The sequence below is a fragment of the Peromyscus maniculatus genome, chromosome 12 (assembly GCF_049852395.1).
Source record: "Peromyscus maniculatus bairdii isolate BWxNUB_F1_BW_parent chromosome 12, HU_Pman_BW_mat_3.1, whole genome shotgun sequence".
Classification (NCBI taxonomy): domain Eukaryota; kingdom Metazoa; phylum Chordata; class Mammalia; order Rodentia; family Cricetidae; genus Peromyscus; species Peromyscus maniculatus.
The window spans coordinates 11,587,316-11,613,210 of record NC_134863.1 but is presented as its reverse complement, the minus strand read 5'-3'; the positions used below and the strand labels follow the sequence as shown (position 1 = coordinate 11,613,210).

General features: G+C 41.8%; 1 protein-coding gene across 1 annotated transcript in view; it reads right to left on the bottom strand.

Moving 5' to 3' along the window:
* Nucleotides 1-25,895, bottom strand: part of LOC143268207 (uncharacterized) — a 370,245-nt gene that overhangs the window by 25,196 nt on the left and 319,154 nt on the right. The window contains exons 19-25 of the mRNA XM_076549348.1: nucleotides 24,574-24,641; nucleotides 23,862-23,883; nucleotides 15,824-15,885; nucleotides 15,069-15,093; nucleotides 11,713-11,820; nucleotides 5,594-5,664; nucleotides 4,837-4,861 (exon numbers count right to left, since the gene is read on the bottom strand). Coding sequence (XP_076405463.1) covers nucleotides 4,837-4,861; nucleotides 5,594-5,664; nucleotides 11,713-11,820; nucleotides 15,069-15,093; nucleotides 15,824-15,885; nucleotides 23,862-23,883; nucleotides 24,574-24,641 — 381 coding nt within the window. The remainder of the gene's footprint in view (nucleotides 1-4,836; nucleotides 4,862-5,593; nucleotides 5,665-11,712; nucleotides 11,821-15,068; nucleotides 15,094-15,823; nucleotides 15,886-23,861; nucleotides 23,884-24,573; nucleotides 24,642-25,895) is intronic.

The following is a 25,895-nucleotide window of genomic DNA, read 5'->3' as shown; positions in this document are numbered from 1 at the left end:
TAGGAGAAGCAAAGACCATTTTGAAAGATGAAATAGGCAACTTTGAATCCAGAGTGACATCCATTCAGCAGGTGTTAGCACATCTGAAAGTTCAGTTGGATGCAAAATTATCCTTCAACATAACCAGTGAGGCTGATGAAAAGGAATCATATCAGCATACATTTAAAATATTTGTCTATCTTCTATGGAGCTGTGGGTTGTAGTTTGGTTAACTTTGCTTTACTTCTGGTAATGAGTGAGTAAATACCAGAGATGCTAGATAACAAGGAGGACCCTAAAAGGGACGCGAGGAACGCCCTCAGAAGGGGAAATAGATGAGAACTCCTGAGAAACCTGGGGGTTAGGGTGGGACAATGGAAAGTAGGGATATGGGATCGGGGCATAGGGAAATGGGACGGTTGAGCAGGGGATGGGATGGGTAGCTTGGGAGAGCAATGAAAGAGATAACTTGATAGAGGAAGACATCATGGGGATAGGGAGAAACCTGGTCAGGGAAGTTCCCTGGAATCCACAGGCATGACCCAACTTAGAATACTAGCAGTGGTGGAAAGGTTCCCTGAGCTAGCCTACCCTGGTGATCAGATTGGTGACTACCCTAGCTGTCATAAAGAGCCTTCATCTAGAAACTGATGGAAACAGATGCAGAGAGCCATGGCCAAGCATGTTCAGTCGAAGAGAGGGAAGAGTAATTCTATGAGCAAGGGGCATCAAGACCATGATGGGAAGACAGATACAACTAAACTAAGCTGGTGGGCACTCATGAACTTTGGACCCACAGCTGTGGATCATGCATGGGAATGGACTGGGCCTTTGCCTGGGCAAGACCGTTGTGTAGCTTGGTGTGTTTCATGGCACCCTGACAGTGGGAATAGGATCTATCCCTGGAGCATGAACTGGCTTTTGGAGCCCATTGCCCATGGTAGGGACACCTTGCACAGCCTTGATGAAAGGGGAGAGGTGTGGACCTGCCTCAGCTGAATGTTCTGGGCTTTGCTGACTCTCCATGGGAGGCCATACATTTTTGATGGAGGGGATGAGGGGTAGGCTGGGGGGAAAGACGGGAGAGGGAGGAATGAGGGACAAATTTGTGGTTTGTATGTGAAATGAATAAAGAGATTCCTAAAAAGATGTTTGTCTAGCACACTCAAGCATTTTTTTAAATGATAATTTCCATTCTTCGAAGGACTTGGAGGGGAGTTTTAATCATTTCATTTCATTAATGGAAATCTGTGTATTTAACGTATATTGCTTCTTTTTTCATATATTCAGAGGAGACAATATTCATGTATCCATTTATATCATAAGTATATCAATTTTAGTAGGTTCATGTGATATTCATAAAATCAGCTAAACCAACAACAGCAAGAATTTTAGATTTAATAAACATTGTGTAGGTAATTGCTTTCTAATGATTGATGGTCTTATGAGTGAAGTAAACACTCGAATTGAGCAAGTGAAATGTTACATAAATCAGTTCCAATGCAATAGAGACCCAAGAAAACAATCTCTGCAATGAGCAATGACATGGAAACTCAAGCAAATCATGCAAGTGATTAAGTATCTCAATGGTGGCATGATATTTGGCAAAAATTAACTTTACTACAACTTTAACCACAAATTGTTATGATTTTATTGTAATCGTGCACATGCCATTCAGATTTCTTGTTCATGGGTATGCATGAATGTGCATGTGTGAGTGTAGTTTTGATCATAGGTGTGGATTAGATGCATTTGCTTGGTTGCAGGTAAGTGTTCGTGTGCATGGATGTGAGAGGAGGGTATGCACTATCCTGCATTAGTCCACACACTCAGTTACCACCTGCCCTCCATTCTGATCCCCTAGTGTCAGAACCCTCACTGGTGGTATTGGCAGGGGTCATCCTCCATAGTCCTTCCTGCCTAGCTTTATGAAGGACCCTCTACCTAATGCCAAAACAGGTATGGACACAGGCAAGTGCCCCATACCCAGGCTCTCTGGAGTATTCTAAACCTATTCTAAACCTGTTCTATCATATAGTGCTACTAACCCATGAAGGCCCTCTATGCCCAGACCCACGCAGATTTATCAACTCTCTTATGAGTCTGAATCACTTCTCTCCTTCCATTCCACCCACCAGCAGGCCCAGACCCAGAAAGGCAGCACATGTGTAAGCCCTTTTCCTAACTGTGACCCATGATACTCACTCTTCACCCTGTGTGACTATGCCACACCAAACAGATTATGGAGGCCAATACTAGGACCATCTTTTGAAATCTCACCCAGGACCCTTAACTCATCCCACCACTTAGTCTCAGACACAAGTGGTAGCCAGATCCATGCATAGAAGTCGTACATTTTTGGCAAGGCCTAGGTGAAGGCCATATGTGTTGTCTTTAAAAAAAGCACTAAAGGTGGATACTTCTCAGAGGCGTCTGCCTTTCCATGCAAAATGAGGGTGTCTGTACATGAGGCTGCCTGCAGCACAGCTACAGACGGGTATAAAGTAGAGACAGTGTCAAGGAAGTTAGCAGACATTGCACTAATTGGTGTCAGTGCATTAGGTGTTCGAGAGTTCCAAATTGACCATCAAAAGTCAGTGGTTTGGCTTTGTCACTTTCCATAAATTTTAGAAAAATTTCCTTCAGTTTTTTTTATAATTTAGTTATTCTTTTACATTAATCTGATTAGGAAATCTTTCCTAGCTGATTTTAGACTCAACTCTTCCCTCTCTTTTCTCATATTCAAGTGCATTAGGTGTTCAACAGCAGGCTTTCGCTTCTACCCACCAGTATCATAAGAGACTCAGATGGGCATTCTTTTGAGCAATGTTTCAATGTTCCCAGGTAGAAAGAATATCCCACACCTTGATGTATTACCAGATGCAGTGTCTATAACACTAAGTATCCCAGAGGTAGGTACCAGAGAAGGGAGGAGGAAGATAATGGGGGTAGAGACTGCTCCTAGATCTAGGAGGGACACCTTGTTCAGAAGCAATAGCTGCTGAGTTTAAGGAGAGGAGACACATTGTATTAAGGCTACTGAGATTGTCTATGAAAAGGAGCCAAGGCCAAAGTAGTTCAATGAGACAATGCAGAAGATCAGACAGACTTGTAAAGATCAAAGTCCATCAACCTACCAAAGACGGGAGAGCCTGGAGGAAACACACTTGTCAGATATGAACTCATTTCTGCCCAAAGACCACCATGTCAGATACTCGAGTACAAAGTCATAAATATACAAAACATAGAGGACAGACACAGCCTGTAGCAAGATGTGTGTCAAGAAGGTTGCTCCCCAATTGCTCATGTCCTTCAACCCTTGGAACATGGGTATTAGCTTATGGGAACTTCCTAAGGCACCCTCTGTATCTTGGAATCAGAATCAAGAATGCATGAAAAACAGCCTAGACCGGGGTCAGAGATCAGACCTCTCCTCACTCATAAGGTCAGAGGCTCAAGAATGAAGGACAAGTCTCTGACCTCCTTTACACCTCAGTCATCCTGCATGGAGTCTAAAATGAGGCACACGGGCTGGGAATGAGCTACACATTAACACTAGGCCTTTCTTTGCCAGTATATTGCAGATGTGGTAGTTCTGTCAGACATTTTACCCAGCACTCTACACTGTTGGTGCCACATGAAGCAGGAGTTAAAAGTGAACCGAGGACTATGCATGAACTGCTACAAGTCCTGAAGGAAGAAATGGAAGGGCTCTGTTCTTCCTTTATCATTGGGCTTACTCGGCAAGACTATCACCTACAAGACTATCTTGTTCCTTAGAGTAAAAGAGAGAATACTGTTCCTCACCAGCCACATTGTCTCTAACACAGGTAAGTACACAAAGTGAACACAACACTTCATGGGCACTGTCATGGTGAATCTCAACAGTCAATTGGATGATACCCAGTACTTGGCAGCAAGTGTGAGATTAGAGCAGTTTTTTAGGTGAGGTGGAAAGACTACTGAACTCTGCATGACATCATGGCTTAGGAAGGGATCAAGGATATATAAAAAGGTAAGCTGAGCATGAGCATTAAATCTTCTGGTCGCTGACATGTTATAACGGGACTCTGCCACAGACTCCTGCCTGTATATATAATTACCCTGTGTTACAGCCTATAAGCTGAGACTATATTGAAAAATCTACCATTTCCCTTTTAGGTTATCTTCACTGGAATTTTTAACAACAACTGAACAAATTATTCAGACAGGCAGAAGTAAAATGCAGAGCTAGTAACTGAATCCCAAACCCTGAAAGTTTGGTAGTATCACGGACTTAAAGAATAAATATTCTGGGGAAATGTGTACAAAGGAGAGGAGGATAAGCAAAGCACATTTAATAGCACACTCTGCTCACTTTCCATCATGTCCCTGTAATTGGAATAGAACAAGAACCTTCTATTTTCCTTGTCCTTAATGAAATCTTGACCACATTCCTAACTCAAAGACAATGCATAACATGACCACTAGTGGACCCTTGCTCATTGATTCAAACCAGGTACACTGATCCAAATTCACTGAGTTGAATTTCACCCTCAGTCATGAGACATTGGAACAAGGTGCCTTGAGGAACATCAGCTCTACTCCATCTGCATCACCCACATGTGGGAGAAAGAATTAGAGGGTGGTGCACCCATTCCAGACTAACTACAGGCATTGTAGCTGATTCCAGGGCATATGGAAAAATGCCTCTAGAATTTTGTTTTTAACTTAGAGGCCCACTTTTTAAAATGTACAGTCCAATTGCTTCCCAATAGGTGGCATAGATCACAGTGCCTGGTTAGACATTAGGATACCCAGTATTTATACAATTCATTTCTAAAAGGTGTCTTAAGAAAGAGATTCCATAATACATACCTCGTCTTCGGTTTCTGCAATTTACCTGAAATGTAAAGAAAAGAAAACAGTCTGTGGCTTAGGTCATGATGAGTTCTGTTTACATGGGTCCTTGAAACACATATGAACATGATATAATGCCAATCAAAGTGGGAAAGAGTCTTCAAATAAAAGACTCTGCTTTAGTATATATGATGGTGTCACAAAAGAACTGGGGTTCCTCACTTGTACCTCTTCCCACTTTTGCTGGTTCCCACACCAGATCAAGAGGCACTATCTGTTTGGTCTCTGCTGCGTGTTCCCTAAGCCACACTGCAACATGCTGGAGCATCTTTATGATCCTGCTATGAAATTAACCCTGCCACAATGTAGCTTCAATTATTTACACTAATGCTCATGTATTAAAAGTCTAACCACCTACAACCCCACAATAGACATAAGAAGCTTGCTCCATATGACTGTTGTGGAACATACTGCATGGAAATTGAGGGGATCTGAAGTGCCTGACAACTTCTAAACCAAAACTTTAAGTTTTATCTAAAGAGAACCTTTTTTCTCCAGAAGAAAAGGCCTGCTCACAAGACTGATAATTAACACTGGATGCTTTGATGCTCTATTCAGTTTGGAACAGGCTGGTACAATTCTTCTTCTCCCCTTCCTAAGCTAACTCTCTAATACCCATGATGCCTGCTCAGTTTTGTTGTTCAGTGGGATATCCTCTGAAACGTAAGATCACTAAAGTAACCTTTCTATTTTATAGAGAAAAAGGCTCTCTTACCTCCGATGAATTTTCTTCTGTCATTGTGCGGCCATCTCGTCTAAGTGTGTTTTCATCATTTTCCAGTATTACTAGGGGGACAGAAAGTCATGAGCTTGCAGACTGACAGCTCTTGGTCCTGCTTCCTACCTATGTAGCATCTTTGCTTGATGTGGGTAAAAGTGCATGGACTTAGGACATGTGACTAGACCTACTGAACAGGATGGTTGGGCAGCTGCTGAACCGTCTTCCCTTGAAGGAAATTAAAGCAGAGAAAGACCAGGAGAGATATGAGTAAGAGATTTGTTGCATTTCTAGACAGTGGACACCCAAAGCAACATAAAATAATCTGTCTTTGATTGTGTATTGTTAAATTAACATTTTCACATGTATTCTGTTTGGAGGGCCACTTGTGAGGTCTCGTTTTACGTGTGGAGATCAGTGGATAGCTTGTGGAATCTGTTTCTCTCCTTTGCCAGCTGTGTCCTGAGTTTCAAATCCAGGTCATCGGGCTTGGAGAAGGCATTGATATCCTTGGAAAGAAGAATTTTTTCCTTCCTTATGGCCAAACTTGTGTTTAATTTGTGTGTGTGTTTACAATTTTTTTTTTTTTTGGTTTTTCGAGACAGGGTTTCTCTGTGCAGCTTTGCGCCTTTCCTGGAGCTCACTTGGTAGCCCAGGATGGCCTCCAACTCACAGAGATCCACCCACCTCTGCCTCCCAAGTGCTGGGATTAAAGGCGTGCGCCACCACCGCCCGGCTGTGTTTACAATTTTTATCATTCCAATTTCAGGTAAGAGTTGACAGATGAGGACGGCAGGAATACAATCTTTTATGTACTAAATGTCTCACATGAAACTCTCAACTTGGAAAGAAGGGAATCACTGTGAAGGAAGCAGCTGTATAGGATGTCAGCATTTTACTCCAACATCAAAAAACATAAAGAAATTTGCACGGACTAGGAAGAGAATCACAAGCTAAGAGCAGAACTAGAAATACAAAAGACTCCAGGACTTAGAAGATGTGTAACGATAGAATGTTGGCAGATAAATGCCTAGTGATATATGAGAGTGCTTTCATTAGCCACTCTCAAGAAAAAAACCCATGAACTACTAGGAGAAGCAAAGACCATTTTGAAAGATGAAATAGGCAACTTTGAATCCAGAGTGACATCCATTCAGCAGGTGTTAGCACATCTGAAAGTTCAGTTGGATGCAAAAATTGTCCATCAACATAACCAGTGAGGCTGGTGAAAAGGATACATATCAGCATGCATTTAAAATATTTGTCTATCTTCTATGGAGCTGTGGGTTGTAGTTTGGTTAACTTTGCTTTACTTCTGGTATATACTAATGAGTGAGTAAATACAAGAGATGCTAGATAACAAGGAGGACCCTAAAAGGAACGCCCTCAGAAGGGGAAATAGATGAGAAACCTGGGGGTTAGGGTGGGACAATGGAAAGTAGGGATTTGGGATCGGGGCATGGGGAAATGGGACGGTTGAGCAGGGAATGGGATGGGTAGCATGGGAGAGCAATGAAAGAGATAACTTGATAGAAGGAGACATCATGGGGATAGGGAGAAACCTGGTCAGGGAAGTTCCCTGGAATCCACAGGCATGACCCAACTTAGATTACTAACAGTTGTGGAAAGGTTGCCTGAGCTAGCCTACCCTGGTGATCAGATTGGTGACTACCCTAACTGTCATAAAGAGCCTTCATCTAGTAACTGATGGAAACAGATGCAGAGAGCCATGGCCAAGCATGTTCAGTCGAAGAGAGGGAAGAGTAATTCTATGAGCAAGGGGCATCAAGACCATGATGGGAAGACTTACAGATACAACTAAACTAAGCTGGTGGGCACTCATGAACTTTGGACCCACAGCTGTGGATCATGCATGGGAATGGACTGGGCCTTTGCCTGGGCAAGACCGTTGTGTAGCTTGGTGTGTTTCATGGCACCCTGATAGTGGGAATAGGATCTATCCCTGGAGCATGAACTGGCTTTTGGAGCCCATTGCCCATGGTAGGGACACCTTGCACAGCCTTGATGAAAGGGGAGAGGTGTGGACCTGCCTCAGCTGAATGTTCTGGGCTTTGCTGACTCTCCATGGGAGGCCATACATTTTTGATGGAGGGGATGAGGGGTAGGCTGGGGGAAAAGACAGGAGAGGGAGGAATGAGGGACAAATTTGTGGTTGGTATGTGAAATGAATAAATAGTTTCCTAAAAAGATGTTTGTCTAGCACACTCAAGCATTGATTTAAAAGATAATTTCCATTCTTCAAAGGACTTGGAGGGGAGTTTTAATCATTTCATTTCATTAATGGAAATCTGTGTATTTAACATATATTGCTTCTTTATTTCATATGTTGAGAAGGAGACAATATTCATGTTCCATTTATATCATAAGTATATCAATTATAGTAGGTTCATGTGATATTCATCAAATCATCTAAACCATAACAATGAGAATTTTAGATTTACTAAACATTGTGTAGGTAATTGCTTTCTAATGATTGATGGTCTTATGAGTGAAATAAACAATCGAATTGAGCAAGTGAAATGTTACATAAATCAGTTCCAATGCAATAGAGACCCAAGAAAACAATCTCTGCAACGAGCAATGACATGGAAACTCAAGCAAATCATGCAAGTGATTAAGTATCTCAATGGTGGCATGATATTTGCCAATAATTAAACTTTACTACAACTTTAACCACAAATGGTTATGATTTTATTGTAATTGTGCCACATGCCATTCAGATTTCTTGTTCATGGGTATGCATGAATGTGCATGTGTGAGTGTAGTTTTGATAATAGGTGTGGATTAGATGCATTTGCTTGGTTGCAGGTAAGTGTTCCTGTGCATGGATGTGAGAGGAGGGTGTGGACTATCCTGCATTAGTCCACACACTCAGTTACCACCTGCCCTCCATTCTGATCCCCTAGTGTCAGAACCCTCACTGGTGGTATTGGCAGGGGTCATCCTCCATAGTCCTTCTTGCCTAGCTTTATGAAGGACCCTCAACCTAATGCCAATTCAGGTATGGACACAAGCAAGTGCCCCATACCCAGGCTCTCTGGAGTATTTGAAACCTATTCTAAACCTGTTCTATCATAATGTGCTGCCCACCCATGAAGGCCCTCTATTCCCAGACCCAGGCAGATTTATCAACTCTCTTATGAGTCTGAATCACTTCTCTCCTTCCATTCCTCCCACCAGCAGGCCCAGACCCAGAAAGGCAGCACATGTGTCAGCCCTTTTGCTGACTGTGACCCATGATACTCACTCTTCACCCTGTGTGACTATGCCACAACAAACAGATTATGGAGGCCAATACTAGGACCATCTTTTGAAATCTCACCCAGGACCCTTAACTCATCCCACCACTTAGTCTCAGACATAAAGTGGTAGCCAGATCCATGCATAGAAGTCGTACATTTTTGGCAAGGCCTAGGTGAAGGCCATGTGTTTTGTCTTCAAAAAAGCACTAAAGGTGGATATTTCTCAGAGGCATCTGCCTTTCCATGTAAAAAGAGGGTGTCTGTACATGAGGCTGCCTGCAGCACAGCTACAGACGGGTATAAAGTAGAGACAGTGTCAAGGAAGTTAGCAGACATTGCACTAATTGGGGTCAGAGCATTAGGTGTTTGAGAGTTCCAAAATGACCATCAAAAGTCAGTGGTTTGGCTTTGTCACTTTCCATAAATTTTGGGACAACTTTTTCAGGTTTTTTTAATGTAATTTAGTTGTTCTTTTACACTAATCTGATTAGGAGACCTTTCCTAGCTGATTTTAGACTCAACTCTTCCCTCTCTTTTTTCATATTCAAGTGTATCAGCTGTTCAACAGCAAGGTTTCTCCTCTACCCACAAGGCAAGGGCATGAGTCAGATAACCTATTAAGATTCAACCGTCTTTCTGGGCATGCAGTCTCCAGAGAAGGTTTCTGTTTTGTCTTCTTCTCTCCAAGTTGTCTTGTGACTATGATGAGCTTAGTGAGGGAGAGAAAATTATGGAATAAAAGAGACATGGGACATAAGAGACTCATTTGGCCATTCTTTTGAGCAATGTTTCAATGTTCCCAGGTAGAAAGGATATCACACACCTTGATGCATTACCAGGTGCAGTGTCTACAGGACCCATGATCCCAGAGGAATGCACCAGATAAGGGAGGAAGAAGATAATGGGGGTAGAGACTGCTCCTAGATCTAGGAGGGACACCTTGCTCAGAAGCAATAACTGTTGAGTTTAAGGAGAGGAGACACAATGTATTAAGGCTACTGAGATTGTCTGTGAGAAGGAGCCGAGCCCAGAGTTGTTCAATGAGACAATGCAGAAGATCAGACAGACTTGTAAAGATCAAAGTCCATCAACCTACCAAAGAGATGAGAGCCTGGAGGAAACACACTCCTCAGATATGAACTCATTGCCGCCCAAAGACCACCATGTCAGATACTCCAGGAGAAATTCATAAATATACAAACATAGAGGACAGACACAGCCTGTAGCAAGATGTGTGTCAAGAAGGTTGCTCCCCAATTGCTCATGTCCTTCAGCTCTTGGAACATGGATATTAGCTTATGGGAACTTCCTAAGACACCCTCAGTATCTTGGAATCAGAATCAAGAATGCATGAAAAAGAGCCAAGGCAGGGGTCAGAGATCAGATCCCTGCTCACTCATAAGGTCAGAGGCTCAAGGATGAAGGACAAGTCTCTGACCTCCTTTACACTTCAGTCATCCTGCATGGCAGTCCAGGATGAGGCACATAGGCTGGAAATGAGCTACACATTAACACTAGGCCCTTCCTTGCCAGTATATTGCAGATGTGGTCGTTGTGTCAGACTAAACAGCCATTTTACCCAGCAGTCTACCCTGTTGCTGCCACGTGAAGCAGGAGTTAACAGTGAACAGAGGACTATGCATGGACTGCTACAAGTCCTGAAGGAAGAAATGGAAGGGCTCTGTTCTTCCTTTATCATTGGGCTTACTCTGCTAGACTATCACCTACAGGTTCCTTAGAGTACAAGAGAGAATACTGTTCCTCCCCAGACACAGTGGATCTATCACAGGTAAGGACACAAAGTGAACACAACACTTCATGGGCACTGTCATGGTGAATCTCAACAGTCAATTGGATGATACCCAGTACTGGGCAGCAAGTGTGAGATTAGAGCAGTTTAGGTTAGGTGAGGTGGAAAGACTACTGAACTCTGCATGACATCATGGCTTAGGAAGGGATCAAGGTTATATAAAAAGGTAAGCTGAGCATGAGCATTAAATCTTCTGGTCGCTGACATGTTATAACGGGACTCTGCCACAGATTCCTGCCTGTATATATAATTACCCTGTGTTACAGTCTATAAGCTGAGACTATATTGAAAATGTACCATTTCCCTTTTAGGTTATCTTCACAAGATTTTGTGACAACAACTGAATAAATTATCCAGGCAGGCATAGTTACAATGCAGAGCTAGTAAGTCCATCCCAAACCGTGAATTATTGGTAGTATCACAGACTTAAAACAGTAAATGTTCTGAGGAAATGTGTACCAATGAGAGGATAAGCAAAGCACATTAAATAGCACACTCTGCTCACTTTCCATTATGTCCTTGTAACAGGAACAGAACAGATACCTCCTATTTTTGTTGTCCTTAATGAAATCTTTACCCCATTGCTAACTGAAAAAACAATGCATAACATGACCACTAGTGGACTCTTGCTCATTGGATCATACCTGGAACATTGTTATCTAAGGTGAATCTCACCCTCTGTCATGAGATGCTAGAACTTTGCCAGGTTCCTTTTAGGAACATCAGCTCTACTCCATCTGCATTACCCACATGTGGGAGAAAGGATTAAGGGTGATTCACCTATTCCTGTCTACAGCAGGTGAAGCCACCCTGACTCATACTAATGAGCCTCAGTTTCCAACAGTTCATGCTATTGAATGAGAGCCAAAGGTGACATCAGATGCATTTTAAAATCTGTAGTTGTGTTTACATTGAAGACTTAGATATATTGGAATTATCCTACATAGGGAAATAGTCTTAAGCTTCTCTTTAGATTTACATATAAAGAAAATGATTATCACCACATTACACAACTGGACAGAATTACAGAATTCACAACATACCTTTTTCATTAGGAATTTCTATAGAATAAAATTTACAGATTTCTGGTGTCATCACATCTGTATGCGGTATTGCTTCTCTCTGCTGAATTCTCTTCAATAAAGGCGAAACTGGGAATGCATCGAGAATAGAGTTTCATGTCAGCCTCATGGCAGAAAAACAGAGGAAACTAACAACTGTGTGTTTGTACATTTGATCTGATTGCTTGTTTCCGGGTACAGTCATCAGAGTGAGATTGTGCTTCAGGAGGATCACTGAATAGTGTACAACCAGTTAAGCATTACATGAACATGACAAGTAAAAGCTAATTTATGTGGAAATGCAGAAGGAAGTGCCCCATGACTGAACACACTTTGTGAGTGTGGTGTCAGAGCAGAGTGGTATCACTCTAATCCTTCTTAGAGCCCATGACACCCTTGCAATGGCTCCATTCACCAGCTGCTCACTAAGACCCTAAGAATTTCTTAAGGACTACCCACAGGACTCACTAAGCTAATACAGATCTTTGTAATATATACTATAGGAAAAAGCACAGGCATTCAGAAGTGCCCTGTGATGTCTGTGAGATACCAGAAGACTTCAGCTACACAGGAGTAACTGAATTCAGACAAACTGTTGCATTTACTCTAGAACACTGGAGAACTGTTATTCTTCATTCTTTGACTGCCCCTTATATAGTAGTACATCTCATGGACAATGTATGGCATTGTCCATGGGAGGTAGGAAGGTAAGAAGCTTTGAAAACTTGTGACATTTCACACAATGGAGCAGTAACAGCTGCATTTGTGTGCCAGTGACGACCTCTCCTGACAGAAACAACTGACAGGAGACATGCTCTGCAGGCAGTCCCTGACTCCAAGTGTGAGCTACCTCCCAAATGAGCTGTGGGATTCCTGGATCAGTAAACAGCACCTTCCTCTATCATCCTCAACCTGTCACCGGCCTCTCAGTGACTGAGTCTGAACCTCCGGAACAAAATTGGGAGGATACCAATGCTTCCAGGCTCCAAGTCAATCTAAACCAAGCTGTCACGTGGAGGATGGGAGGAAAGGAAACTCTTTTAATCTCACCAAACCTGGATAAACCCTCTACAGGAAGAGGCTGGAAAAGCAGCCTGGTGCCATTGTAGGTGACAGATGTCCCCTGAAACTGTGTGGACAGTCTGAACTGAGTTCAGCTAAAAGAATGGTAGTCTACACAGGCTACATGTGAGTTTGCAAGGTGCTGTTCATCTATTCTTCATGAAAGTTCTGTTTCTCCAGAATCTTTTCCCACACACAGACACACGGGCAATGGACGAAGTCCTACTCCCCTCTGTTGTTTTCTTTTCACTTTTTTTCAGAGAAACGGTCTCTGGCCCACAGTGATCTCAATGCCACTTTGTAGAAATAGATGACTTTGAACTTAAAATTCTCCCATCGGCACCTCTGAAGGAGGTTTATAAAGCTATACAACCACAGCACATCTTTTGCATACTGGGAGCTCAAACCCAAGGCCTTAGAAATGGTAGGTATGCAATAACCACATTCTCTCTCAAGAACTAGCTCTTCTTTGCCAAAGGCCTTCATAGCACATGCCTGAGCAAATATACAGAAACCATTTTGCAAATAACGATGCTCTTCTCACTCCTACCTGCTGCCTGTGGTCCCCCTAGTGCTTCCACTCACAGGCAGTATGGACACTGACTACCAGTGAGCAGAAGACCCTTGGAGCCCAGAGTCTAGCTCACATTTAAAAACCTGTTGCCAGGAGCTAAGGAGACCAGAGGTTAACATCCCCTGCTGTTCCTGTAGAGGACACAGGTCTGGTTGGTTTCTATCACAGAAAAAACAGCTCAAAACAGTCTATAACTCCAGTTGCTAGAAACCATACAGCTAATTTGAGTCTGCATATGTATCATAGCTACAAATGGTCCACATACATTTATGCAGGTGAACACTTGTATACCCAAAATGAAAATAAATATATCTTTAAAAAACGTCCTTCTATTAAGAAAATGCTTCAGCACAGATCCAGAGACACGTGGTAACTGGAGTTCCTAGTGGATATTATTGTTTAGATGAGTGTCTCTTTTGTGCTCATGCTAATGTTGTCTATTTACTAAATCTTGTAATTATTTTTTATATATATTACATTTATTTTTGTTCTATTAAAATCGTGATCTTAAATTTGCATGAGAGAATTTTTTAATTTTTCATTTTTTCCCTTTTGTTGGAAACAGATTTTTTCATACAATATTCCTAAATTATAGTTTCATCTCCCCCTGATCCTGCCAGTTCCTCCCAACCCCCCCCCTCATCTGGATGCACTCCCTATCTGTCTCCCACTTGAAATAAAAATTTCTGAAAGAAACAACCAAACATGACAAAAGAAATATAAGAGAAAGCAAAAACAATCATATCTAACTATTTCTTTAAAAAATCTTTCTTTCCTATTTGATACTATAATAAGGACATCATTTCCCACGCCTGTTTCTCAATGAAAACCCTCCTCTATACCCATAAACCTTTCCTTGCCCTCTTTCAAAGCATGGCTACTCTTCTAACTAACTGTTTGTGTGTGTGTGTGTGTGTGTGTGTGTGTGTGTGTGTGTGTGTGTGTGTGTGTGTGTGTTCCAAATCAGTACTGTACTGTACTGTAAAACTCTAAGGGAAAAACCTCTGCCGCATCACCCCATGCATTGTCTGTCTCCCATTCTCAGATCACTGATCTGACTAGAAGCCTGTGGGCATTCTAACCTTTCATTTTTCTGAATGTCTGTAGGTAGATGAGAAACAATACCCTGGGCATTTGCCTTCTGTGGTAGTAACTACAGGGTCCTGATCTCTGCAGTTTTGACCTATTGAAGGCAGATACTGGGATGTTGCAAGTTAGGGATTACCAAGACCTCGGGCTATAGAAGGTCTCTTGATCTGCATGGACAGCCTCATCATTTACCTCTGTGCCATGGTTTATTCTTCCATAGAGTAGCACACAAACAAATAAATGTACTACATGTGATGGGCTTTGACATATATACTTTAGGTCAAGCGTGTATCCTAATATGGTAATTCAACAGCTTGTCCCTGTAGATTGGACTGAGCAATTGAGATACCTATCTTGGGGAAAACAGATTTAGATGTAGCCTGGTATACACCATTCCAGACTAACTACAGGCATCATAGCTGAATCCAGTGCATATGGACAAATGCCTCCACTATTTTTTTTTAACTTAGGGGTCCACTTTAAAAAAAAATACAGTCCAAATGCTCCCAATAGGTGGCATAAATCATAGTGGCTGCTTAGATATAAGGATACCCAGTATTTATAAAATTCATTTGTAAAGGGTGTCTTAAGGAAGAGATTCCATAATACATACTCCTTCTTTGGCTGCGGCAACGCACCTGAAACATAAAAGAAAGAAAACAGTCTGTGGCCTAGGTCATGATGAGTTCTGTTTGCATGGGTCATTGAAACACATATGAACATGATATAATGCCAATCAAAGTGGGAAAGAGTCTTCAAATAAAAGACTCTGCTTTAGTATATATGATGGTGTCACAAAAGAACTGGTGTTCCTCACTTGTACCCCTTCCCACTTTTGCTGGTTCCCACACCAGATCAAGAGGCACTATCTGTTTGGTCTCTGCTGCGTGTTCCCTAAGCCACACTGCAACATGCTGGAGCATCTTTATGATCCTGCTATGAAATTAACCCTGCCACAATGTAGCCTCAATTATTTACACTAATGCTCACGTGTTAAAAGTCTAACCTTCAGCATCCCTACACTGGACATAGGAAGATTGCTCCATATGACTGTTGTAGAACGTACTGCATGGAAATTGAGGGGATCTGAAGTGCCTGACAACTTCTAAACCAAAACTTTAAGTTTTATCTAAGAGGATCTTTTTTCTCCAGAAGAAAAAGCCTGCTCACAAGACTGATAATTAACACTGGATGCTTTGATGCTCTATTCAGTTTGGAACAGGCTGGTACAATTCTTCTTCTCCCCTTCCAAACTAACTCTCTAATACCCATGATGCCTGCTCAGTTTTGTTGTTCAGTGGGATATCCTCTGAAACATAAGATCACTAAAGTAACCTTTCTACTTTAGAGAGAAAAAGGCCCTCTTACCTCCAAGGGATTTTCTTCTGTGCGGCCATCTGGTCTAAGTGTGTCATCATTTTCCGTTAAACCTAGGGGGACAGAAAGTCATGAGCTTGCAGACTGTCAGCTCTTGGTCCTGCTTCCTACCTATGTAGTATCCTTACTTGATGTGGGTAAAAGTGCATGGACTTAGGACATGTGACTAGACCTACTGAACAGGATGGTTGGGCAGCTGCTGAACCGTCTTCCCTTGAAGGAAATTAAAGCAGAGAAAGACCAGGAGAGATATGAGTAAGAGATTTGTTGCATTTCTAGACAGTGGACACCCAAAGCAACATAAAATAATCTGTCTTTGATTGTGTATTGTTAAATTAACATTTTCACATGTATTCTGTTTAGGGCCACTTGTGAAGTCTCATTTTGGGTGTGGAGGTCAGTGGATAGCTTGTGGGATCTGTTCCTCCCCTTTTGCCAGGTGTGTTCTGAGTTTCAAATCCAGGTCATTGGGCTTAGAGAAGGCATCGATTTCCTTGGAAAGAAGAATTTTATCCTTCCCTGTGGCCAAACTTGTGTTTAAACTTTAGTGTTTGTGTTTACAATTTTTATCATTCCAATTTCAGGTAAGAGTTGACAGATGAGGACGGCAGGAATACAATCTTTTATGTAGTAAAAGTCTCACATGAAACTCTCAACTTGGAAAGAAGAGAATCACTATGAAGGAAGCAGCTGTATAGGATGTCAGCATTTTACTCCAAGATCAAAAAACATAAAGAAATTTGCACGGACTAGGAAGAGAATCACAAGCTAAGAGCAGAACTAGAAATACAAAAGAAACTCCAGGACTTAGAAGATGTGTAACGATAGAATGTTGGCAGATAAATGCCTAGTGATATATGAGAGTGCTTTCATTAGCCACTCTCAAGAAAAAAACCCATGAACTACTAGGAGAAGCAAAGACCATTTTGAAAGATGAAATAGGCAACTTTGAATCCAGAGTGACATCCATTCAGCAGGTGTTAGCACATCTGAAAGTTCAGTTGGATGCAAAAATTGTCCATCAACATAACCAGTGAGGCTGGTGAAAAGGAATAACATCAATATGCAAATATTAAAATATTTGTATATCTTATCTGGAGCTGTGGGTTGTAGTTTGGTTACCCTTTTCTTTACTTCTGGTATCCATTTATGAGTGAGTACATACCAGAGAAGCTAGGTAACAAGGAGGACCTAAGAGGGATGCAAGGAATTCCTGGGAGAGGGAAATAGATGAGACTTCCTGAGTGAACTGGGGGTTATGGGGGACAATGGAGGGTAGTTGTATGGGATGTGAGCATAGGGGAATGGGATGGTGGAACTGGAACAGGGGCAGAGTGGGAGAGCAATGAAAGAGATATCTTGATAGAGGGAGACATTATGGTATGGATAGGGAGAAACCTGGTCAGGGAAGTTCCCAGGAATCCACAGGCATGACCCCAGCTAAGATTACTAGCAATAGTGGAAAGGGTGCCTGAGTTGTCCTACCCTGGTGATCAGATTGGTGAAAAGCCCTAACTGTCATCATAGAGCCTTCAGTGAATAACTGATAGAAACCCATGCAGAGAGCTAAGCACCAGGCTGAGTTCCAGAAGACCAGTCGATGAGAGGGAAGATTGATTCTATGATCAAGGGGCATCAAGACCATGATGGGAAGACTTACAGAAACAACTGAACCAAGCTAGTGGGAACTCATTAACTCTGGACCCACAGCTGTGGAGCCTTACATGGGACTGTACTGGGCCCTCGGTGGGGGTGAGATATTTGTGTAGCTTGGTGTGTTTCACTGCACCCTGACTGTAGGAATAGGATCTATCCCTGGAGCATGAGCTAGCTTTTTGGAGCCCATTGCCTAATGTGGGACATCTTGCACAGCCTTGATGAAAGGGTGTGGGGCTTGGACCTTCCTCAGCTGAATGTTCTGGGTTTTGCTGACTCTCCATGGGAGGCCATACATTTTTGAAGGAGGAGATGAGTGGTAGGCTGTGGGGAAAGGCTAGAGGCAGAGCAGAAGGGATGAAGGAGGTATCTGTGGTCAATATGTGGAATGAATAAAAAATTTCTTAAAAAGATTTGTCTAGCAAACTCAAGCATTGTTGAAATGATAATTTCCATTCTTCAAAGGACATGGAGAGGAGTTTTAAACATTTCATTTCATTAATGGAAATCTATATATTTAATGTATTTTGCTTCTTTATTTCATATTTTCAGAAGGAGACAATATTTATGTATCCATTTCATATCATAAGTATATCAATTTTAGTGGGTTCATGTGATATTCATAAAATCAGCTAAACCAACAACGAGAACTTTAGATTTTCTCAATATTGTGTAGGTAATTGCTTTCTAATGATTGACGGTCTTATGAGTGAAATAAACACTCAAATTGAGCAAGTGAAATGTTACATAAATCAGTTCCAATGCAATAGAGACCCAAGGAATCAACAATCTCTGCAATGTGCAATGATCTGGGAATACAAGCAAATCATGCAAGTGATTAAGTTTCCCGATGGTGGCATGATATTTGGCAATAATTGACTTTACTACATCTTTAACCAGAAATGGTTATGAATTTATTGCAATTGTGCCACATGCCATTCAGATTTCTTGTTCATGGGTATGCATGAATGTGCATGTGTGAGTGTAGGTTTGATCATAGGTGTGGATTAGATTCATTTGCTTGGCTGCAGGTAAGTGTTCATGCACATGGATGCGAGAGGAGGGTATGCACTATCCTGCATTAGTCCACACACTCAGTTACCACTTGCCCTCCATTCTGATCCCCTAGTGTCAGATCCCTCAGTGGTGGTATTGGCAGGGGTCATCCTCCATTGTCCTTCCTGCCTAGCTTTATGAGGGACCCTCAACCTAATGCCAATTCAGGTATGGACACAGGTAAGTGCCCCATACCCAGCTCTCTGGAGTATTCTAAACCTATTCTAAACCTGTTCTATCATAATGTGCTGCCCACCCATGAAGCCTCTCTATGCCCAGACCCAGGCAGATTTATCAACTCTCTTATGAGTCTGAATCACTTCTCTCCTTCCATTCTACCCACCGGCAGGCCCAGACCCAGAAAGGCAGCACATGTGTCAGCCCTTTTGCTGACTGTGACCCATGATACTCACTCTTCACCCTGTGTGACTATGCCACACCAAACAGGTTATGGAGGCCAATACTAGGACCATCTTTTGAAAGCTCACCCAGGACCCTTAACTCATCCCACCACTTAGTCTCAGACATAAAGTGGTAGCCAGATCCATGCACAGAAGTCGTACATTTTTGGCAAGGCCTAGGTGAAGGCCATGTGTTTTGTCTTCAAAAAAGCACTATAAAGGTGGACACTTCTCAGAGGCTTCTGCATTTCCATGCAAAATGAGGGTGTCTGTACATGAGGCTGCCTGCAGCACAGCTACAGACGGGTATAAAGTAGACACAGTGTCAAGGAAGTTAGCAGACATTGCACTAATTGGGGTCAGAGCATTAGGTGTTCGAGAGTTCCAAATTGACCATCAAAAGTCAGTGGTTTGGCTTTGTCACTTTCCATAAATTTTGGGACAACTTTTTCAGGTTTTTTTAATGTAATTTAGTTGTTCTTTTACACTAATCTGATTAGGAGACCTTTCCTAGCTGATTTTAGACTCAACTCTTCCCTCTCTTTTTTCATATTCAAGTGTATCAGCTGTTCAACAGCAAGGTTTCACCTCTACCCACAAGGCAAGGGCATGAGTCAGATAACCTATTAAGATTCAACCGTCTTTCTGGGCATGCAGTCTCCAGAGAAGGTTTCTGTTTTGTCTTCTTCTCTCCAAGTTGTCTTGTGACTCTGATGAGCTTAGTGAGGGAGAGAAAATTATGGAATAAAAGAGACATGGGACATAAGAGACTCAGTTGGGCATTCTTTTGAGCAATGTTTCAATGTTCCCAGGTAGAAAGGATATCACACACCTTGATGCATTACCAGGTGCAGTGTCTACAGGACCCATGATCCCAGAGGAATGCACCAGAGAAGGGAGGAAGAAGATAATGGGGGAAGAGACTGCTCCTAGGTCTAGGAGGGACACCTTGCTCAGAAGCAATAACTGTTGAGTTTAAGGAGAGGAGACACAATGTATTAAGGCTACTGAGATTGTCTGTGAGAAGGAGCCAAGCCCAGAGTTGTTCAATGAGACAATGCAGAAGATCAGACATACTTGTAAAGATCAAAGTCCATCAACCTACCAAAGAGATGAGAGCCTGGAGGAAACACACTTGTCAGATATGAACTCATTTCCACCCAAAGACCACCATGTCAGATACTCCAGGAGAAAGTCATAAATATACAAAACATAGAGGACAGACACAGCCTGTAGCAAGATGTGTGTCAAGAAGGTGGATCCCCAATTGCTCATGTCCTTTAGCCCTTGGAACATGGGTATTAGCTTATGGGAACTTCCTAAGGCACCATCTGTATCTTGGAATCAGAATCAAGAATGCATGAAAAAGAGCCAAGGTAGGGGTCAGAGATCAGATCCCTGCTCACTCATAAGGTCAGAGGCTCAAGGATGATGGACACGTCTCTGACCTTCTTTACACCTCAGTCATCCTGCATGGCAGTCCAGGATGAGGCGCATAGGCTGGAAATGAGCTACCCATTAACACTAGTCCCTTCCTTGCCAGTATATAGGAGACGTGGTAGTTCTGTCAGAGTAAACATCCATTTTACCCAGCACTCTACCCTGTTGGTGCCACGTGAAGCAGGAGTTAACAGTGAACAGAGGACTATGCATGGACTGCTACAAGTCCTGAAGGAAGAAAGGGAAGGGCTCTGTTCTGCCTGCTTCATTGGACCCTGACTGCTAGACTGCTCTTGAATAATCCTTTTGTACACTGTGAATATATGTTGGTGTGATTGGTTTAATAAACAAGCTAAATGGCCAATAGCTGAACAGGTAAATGTTAGGTGGGAAAGCCAAATTGAGAATGATGGGATATGGAAGGGTGGTGTCAGAGGAGTTGCCAGCCAGATGCAGAACGAGTCAGACATACCTAATTGGATAGACGTAAAAGCGCTAAGCCTCATGGGAGAATATACATTAATAGGAATGAGTTGTAAGAGCTAGTTAGTAATAAGCCTGAGCTATTGGGTAAACATTTATAATTTATGTTAAAGCTCAATGTGGTTTTTATGAAGCTGCTGCTAGCACCCAGAGAAACTCTGCCTACAATAGACTATCATCTACAGGTTTCTGTGAGTATAAGAGAGAATGTTGTCCTTCACCAGACAGAATGGCTCTATCGTGTTAGTACACAAAGTGAACTCAATACTTCATGGGCACAATCATGGTGAATCTCAACAGTCAAACAGTCAATTGGATGATACCCAATACTGGGCATGGAAGTGTGAGATTATATCTATTAGGTTAGCTGAGGTGGGATGACTAGTGAACTCTTCTTGGCATTATTGCTTAAGAAGGTGTGATGGTTATTGCTTGCCAACTTGTTTGCATCTGGAATGAACTAACCCCCCAAAATGGAGGGCATATCTGTGAGGAATTTTTTTCTTAAGTTGAAGTAGGAAGACCCACTTCTAATTTGGATCTTTGGAAGAAATAGGCTGTAATGCCAGTGAAGGAATGCACTTGTTAACAAGACCAGAACAATCAGGCAAAGAGCAAAAGCTTCCTTCTTCCATGTTCTTATATAGGCTTCCAGCAGGAGGTGTGGGCTGGTTTAAAGTGTGGCTTCCTGCCTCAAGTTCTCAGTTAAAGGCATGTGTCTTCATGCCTCAATTGCTTGTCTTTTCCCAGCTCAAAAGATCTAGATTAAAGATGTGTCTTCCTACATCAAAGGGGGAAGTGAACAGGAGCTCCCATTCCTAACCAAGAAGCTATCTTCATTGGCAAACTCAAGGGAAAAATCAGTTTTCTCCAATAGAGTCTCATTAGGTATATTAACCACGCTTAAGGGTAGACCCAATGCAAGCATGCAAGCTGTAGATGGCCAACACACAACATACTTAATGGTTTTGTAGACTTTTTGGGTCTCATATTGCTTTTGGGGGAGCATTTTTAAAATCTTACTGGTCTTTTACAAGTATATTATAGTTTCTGATTTGGTGTTTTTATGTTGCTTTTTTGAGTGTGTGTGTGTGTGTGTGTGTGTGTGTGTGTGTGTGTATTTGTTGTGCTTTTACACTGATTATATATTGGTTTTCTTTTTTAATTTGCTTGTTTCTTTTCTACAGTGAGAGATAAAGATAGTGGATGGGTGGTAAGGTGGGGAGAATCTGGGAAGAGATGGAGAAGGGGAAACCAAGATCAGAATATATTGTATAAGTTTTCAAGAAAGAAAAGGAAAACATTAAATTTTAAAAAGCAACCCTTGAAAAAGGAGTAATGTCCTGGGAAATACTGTCTTCAAATGGCAAAGTACACTTTCCCCAGACTCTGCTTACCACTGTGCCATTGAAAGAGGAAAAGGACACCCCCCTCTCATTTTCCTTGTCCTTATTGATATCTTTCCCACTCCCTGATCCTCTAACACAATGTGTAACATGACCACCCCTGGATCCTTGCTCATTGGATCAAACCAGGAACACTGTTATCTAAGGTGAATTTCACCCTCAGTCATGAGACGCTGGAACTTTACCAGGTCACTTTGAGGAACATCAGACCTACTCCATCTGCATCACCCACATGTGAGAGAAAGTATGAGAGAGGGTGGTTCACCCATTCCTGTCTACACCCGGTGAAACCACCCTGATGCATACAAGATGAGCCTCAGTTTCCACCAGTTCATGCTACTGAATAAGGTGACATCAGATGCATTTTAAATTCTGTGGTTGTATATACATTGAAGACGTAGATATATTAGTATTATTCTACATAGGAAAAAGTCTTAAGCTTCTCTATAGATTTATATATGAAAGAAAATAATTTGCAACAGTATACACAATTGGACAGAATTATGGAATTCCCACAGCACCTTCCATTTTTATTGGTGTTGTTTGTGTGCTACTTCAGGAACGGGAGATCCTTCCACATCCTGAGGGGCAACAGCTTGCTCCTGACAAATTTCCCTTAAGAATTCAGGAACTGGGAATGCATTATAACAGGGAGTCATGTCAGCCTCATGACAGAAAAACAGAGGAACCTAACAACTGTGTGTTTGTCCATTTGATCTGACGGCTTGTTTCCGGGTACAGTCAACAGAGTGAGAATGGAGCTTCAGGAGGATCACTGAATCAGTTAAGCAATACATGGACTGTGTAGGTAAAGTCTAAATTCATGGCAACGTGACAATAGAGAATACTGGAAAAAGCCATGTATAGCAAAAGCCTAAGTGAAAAACCCCTGCCCCATCTCCCCATGCAGTGTCTGTCTCCCATTCTCAGAAGCGCTGATCTGACTAGAAGCTTGTGGGCTTTCTAACCTTTCATTCTTTGGAATGTCTGTATGTAGATGAGAAGTAATGCCCTGGGCATTTCCCCTCTGTGGTAGTCACTACAGGGTCCTGATCTCTGCAGTTTTGACCTATTGAAGGCAGATGCTGGGATGCTGGAAGTTAGGGATTACTAAGTGCTTGGGCTACGAAATGTTTCTTGATCAATTCTTGAACAGCCTCATCACTTACCTCTGTGCCATGGTTTATTCTTCCATAGAGTAGCACACAAACAAATAAATGTACCACATGTAATGGGCTTTGAACATATATACTGTAGGTAAAGTTTTCATCCTAATTTGTTAATTCATTAGTTTGTCACAGGAGATTTGACTGGGTAATCAGGATACCTATCTTGGGGAAAAACAGATTTAGACACAGCCTGGTACAGAACATCTCAAACAATCTAACGAGATCAGATCTGAATCCAGTGACAGTAGACAACCCCAGTTTTTTTTTTTTAACTTCAGGTACTACTTTTTTTTAAAAACCAAAATCCAAGTTCTTCCCTATAGGTGGCTTAGATCACAGTGGTGCATTAGACATGAGGATACCCAGTAATTATACTTTTCTAAAATGTGTCTTAACAAGGAGATTTTATAATACATACTGGTATGTTTTCTAGACTCCACCTGAAATTTAAAGGAAAGAAAACAGTTTGAGGCACAGGTCATACTAACTTCTGTTTACATGGGTCTTTAGAACACATGTTGACATAGTATGATGCCAATCAAAATGGGCAAGAGTCCTATGTGTTAGTATATTATGTGACAATGTCCCAGAAGAACTGGGACTCTATAGTTTGTGCCATTCCCACTTTTGCTGGTTCAAAGGCCAAATTAATTTGTTTGGTCTCTGCTGAATGTTCCCTAAGCCAAGCTGCATCTTTATAACCTGACTGTGAGATAATTCCTCCTCCAGCTGGGCCTCAATTATTTACACTAATCCTCATGCAGTAGAAGTCTTACCACTCAACATCTCCATGCTGAAACCCAGAAACTTTGGAACATAAGTAGAACATAAACTGCATCAAGATTTTAGAAACCAGAAGTGGCTGTCAACTTCTGAGTGAAAATTATACACGCATCTAAAGAGGAACCCTTTTCTTCAGGAGAAACTATCCTCTCACACAAACTGTGATAAATGGCACTGCATACTTTTATGTTCAGTTCAGTCAGGAGCAGGCTGGCACAATTCCAGTTCCTTTTCTCCCTGAGCTAACCCATGATGCACCTGGCTTTTGTTAACTGAATTTCATATCGACTACAATGTAAGGGACAAAGTAACTTTTTATATTACTTTGAGAGGAAAGGCAGTCTTACCTCCACCATCATCACGGGTAGCTCTCCCTGTTTTCTAGAAGAAAATGTAGTGGAGTTTTCGTGTATCTCTAAAAAGACAGAAAGTAACTTGTCAACACATGGTATTGTTTTTAATTACTCCAGGGATGTATAGAAGTCTATGTGGCTAGCATATGTGACTTGATCTAATTGTTACCCCCAATCCACTCCTCCTCTGCTTCTCTGTTCAGAAAGGGGTAGGCCTCCCGTGGGTGTCAACAAATCATGGCACGACAAGTTGCCATGGGACTAAGCACCCCCCTTGCAATAAGGCTGGGCAAGGCGATCCAGTATAAGGAACAGAATCTTAAGAGCCAGCCAAAGTGTTAGGAATGGTTTGCTTTCTGCTTATTCCAGAACTGTGGATTATATTACTGTCACACAAATTAAGGCAAAGAGAAGAACTGAAGAGAAATGAGGAACAGAACTTTTGGCTTCCTAGACAATGGGAATCTAAATCAATGTGGAAGAATCTTTCACTGCATGAAAGTAAATAAGTCTTTCAAAATACACACTGCATTTATTCTGGTTGGAGGAAACCATGCATGTGTGTCTGTGTGCAGGTGGAGTTAGGAGGAGCTCTTCAGGGGTCTGGTTTTCTCCTTTCACCATGTGAGTTGTGGGATTCAACTGCAGTTAGGTCAGCAGGCTGGGCTGAAAAAGTCATTATGCACTGATCCAACCTATCTTTTCTAATAAAAGAAGCTTTATGATTAAGCAACAAAATACTGTCACTTCCTGTTTTAAAGCAGGGAACAATTGATACTTCCTGAGGCACATGTCTCAAATCTATTTCAACCTCCACCAATCCATATATGTTGACTCAGAATTTATCACTAGTTATGATCCATGCTAATGTATCCATTTTACTTGGGAAATTTTACTAGGATGAACATATCTGAAAATATTCTTGCCTATGTTGTGTGTACATTATTCCCTAAAGTATAGCATATCGTGTATTATATTTTGTTATACTGTGCTGAGTATTGTCAGTATTCTACAGGGTTCTAAGGAGCATGGAGAACATGTATGTGTTATAGCCCTATAAGACACAGTGTAATATAAGGGCTTGATTAGTTTCAGATATTGGTGCTAAGGAGTCTGGAAAAAATTCTAAGGAAATACTGAGACAACTGTACATAGTAACACAACTCTGCAAGTCATGACGAAAGAAGGAAAGGAAGCATGGAACCACCTTCCAAATTCACATTATCTAAGAATTCATCCAAAGTACAATGTGAAAGAATCAATCAAAAATTCCAGAAATTTAAGTTCAATGTTGAGTTAGTAGAGCAATTGGGAAA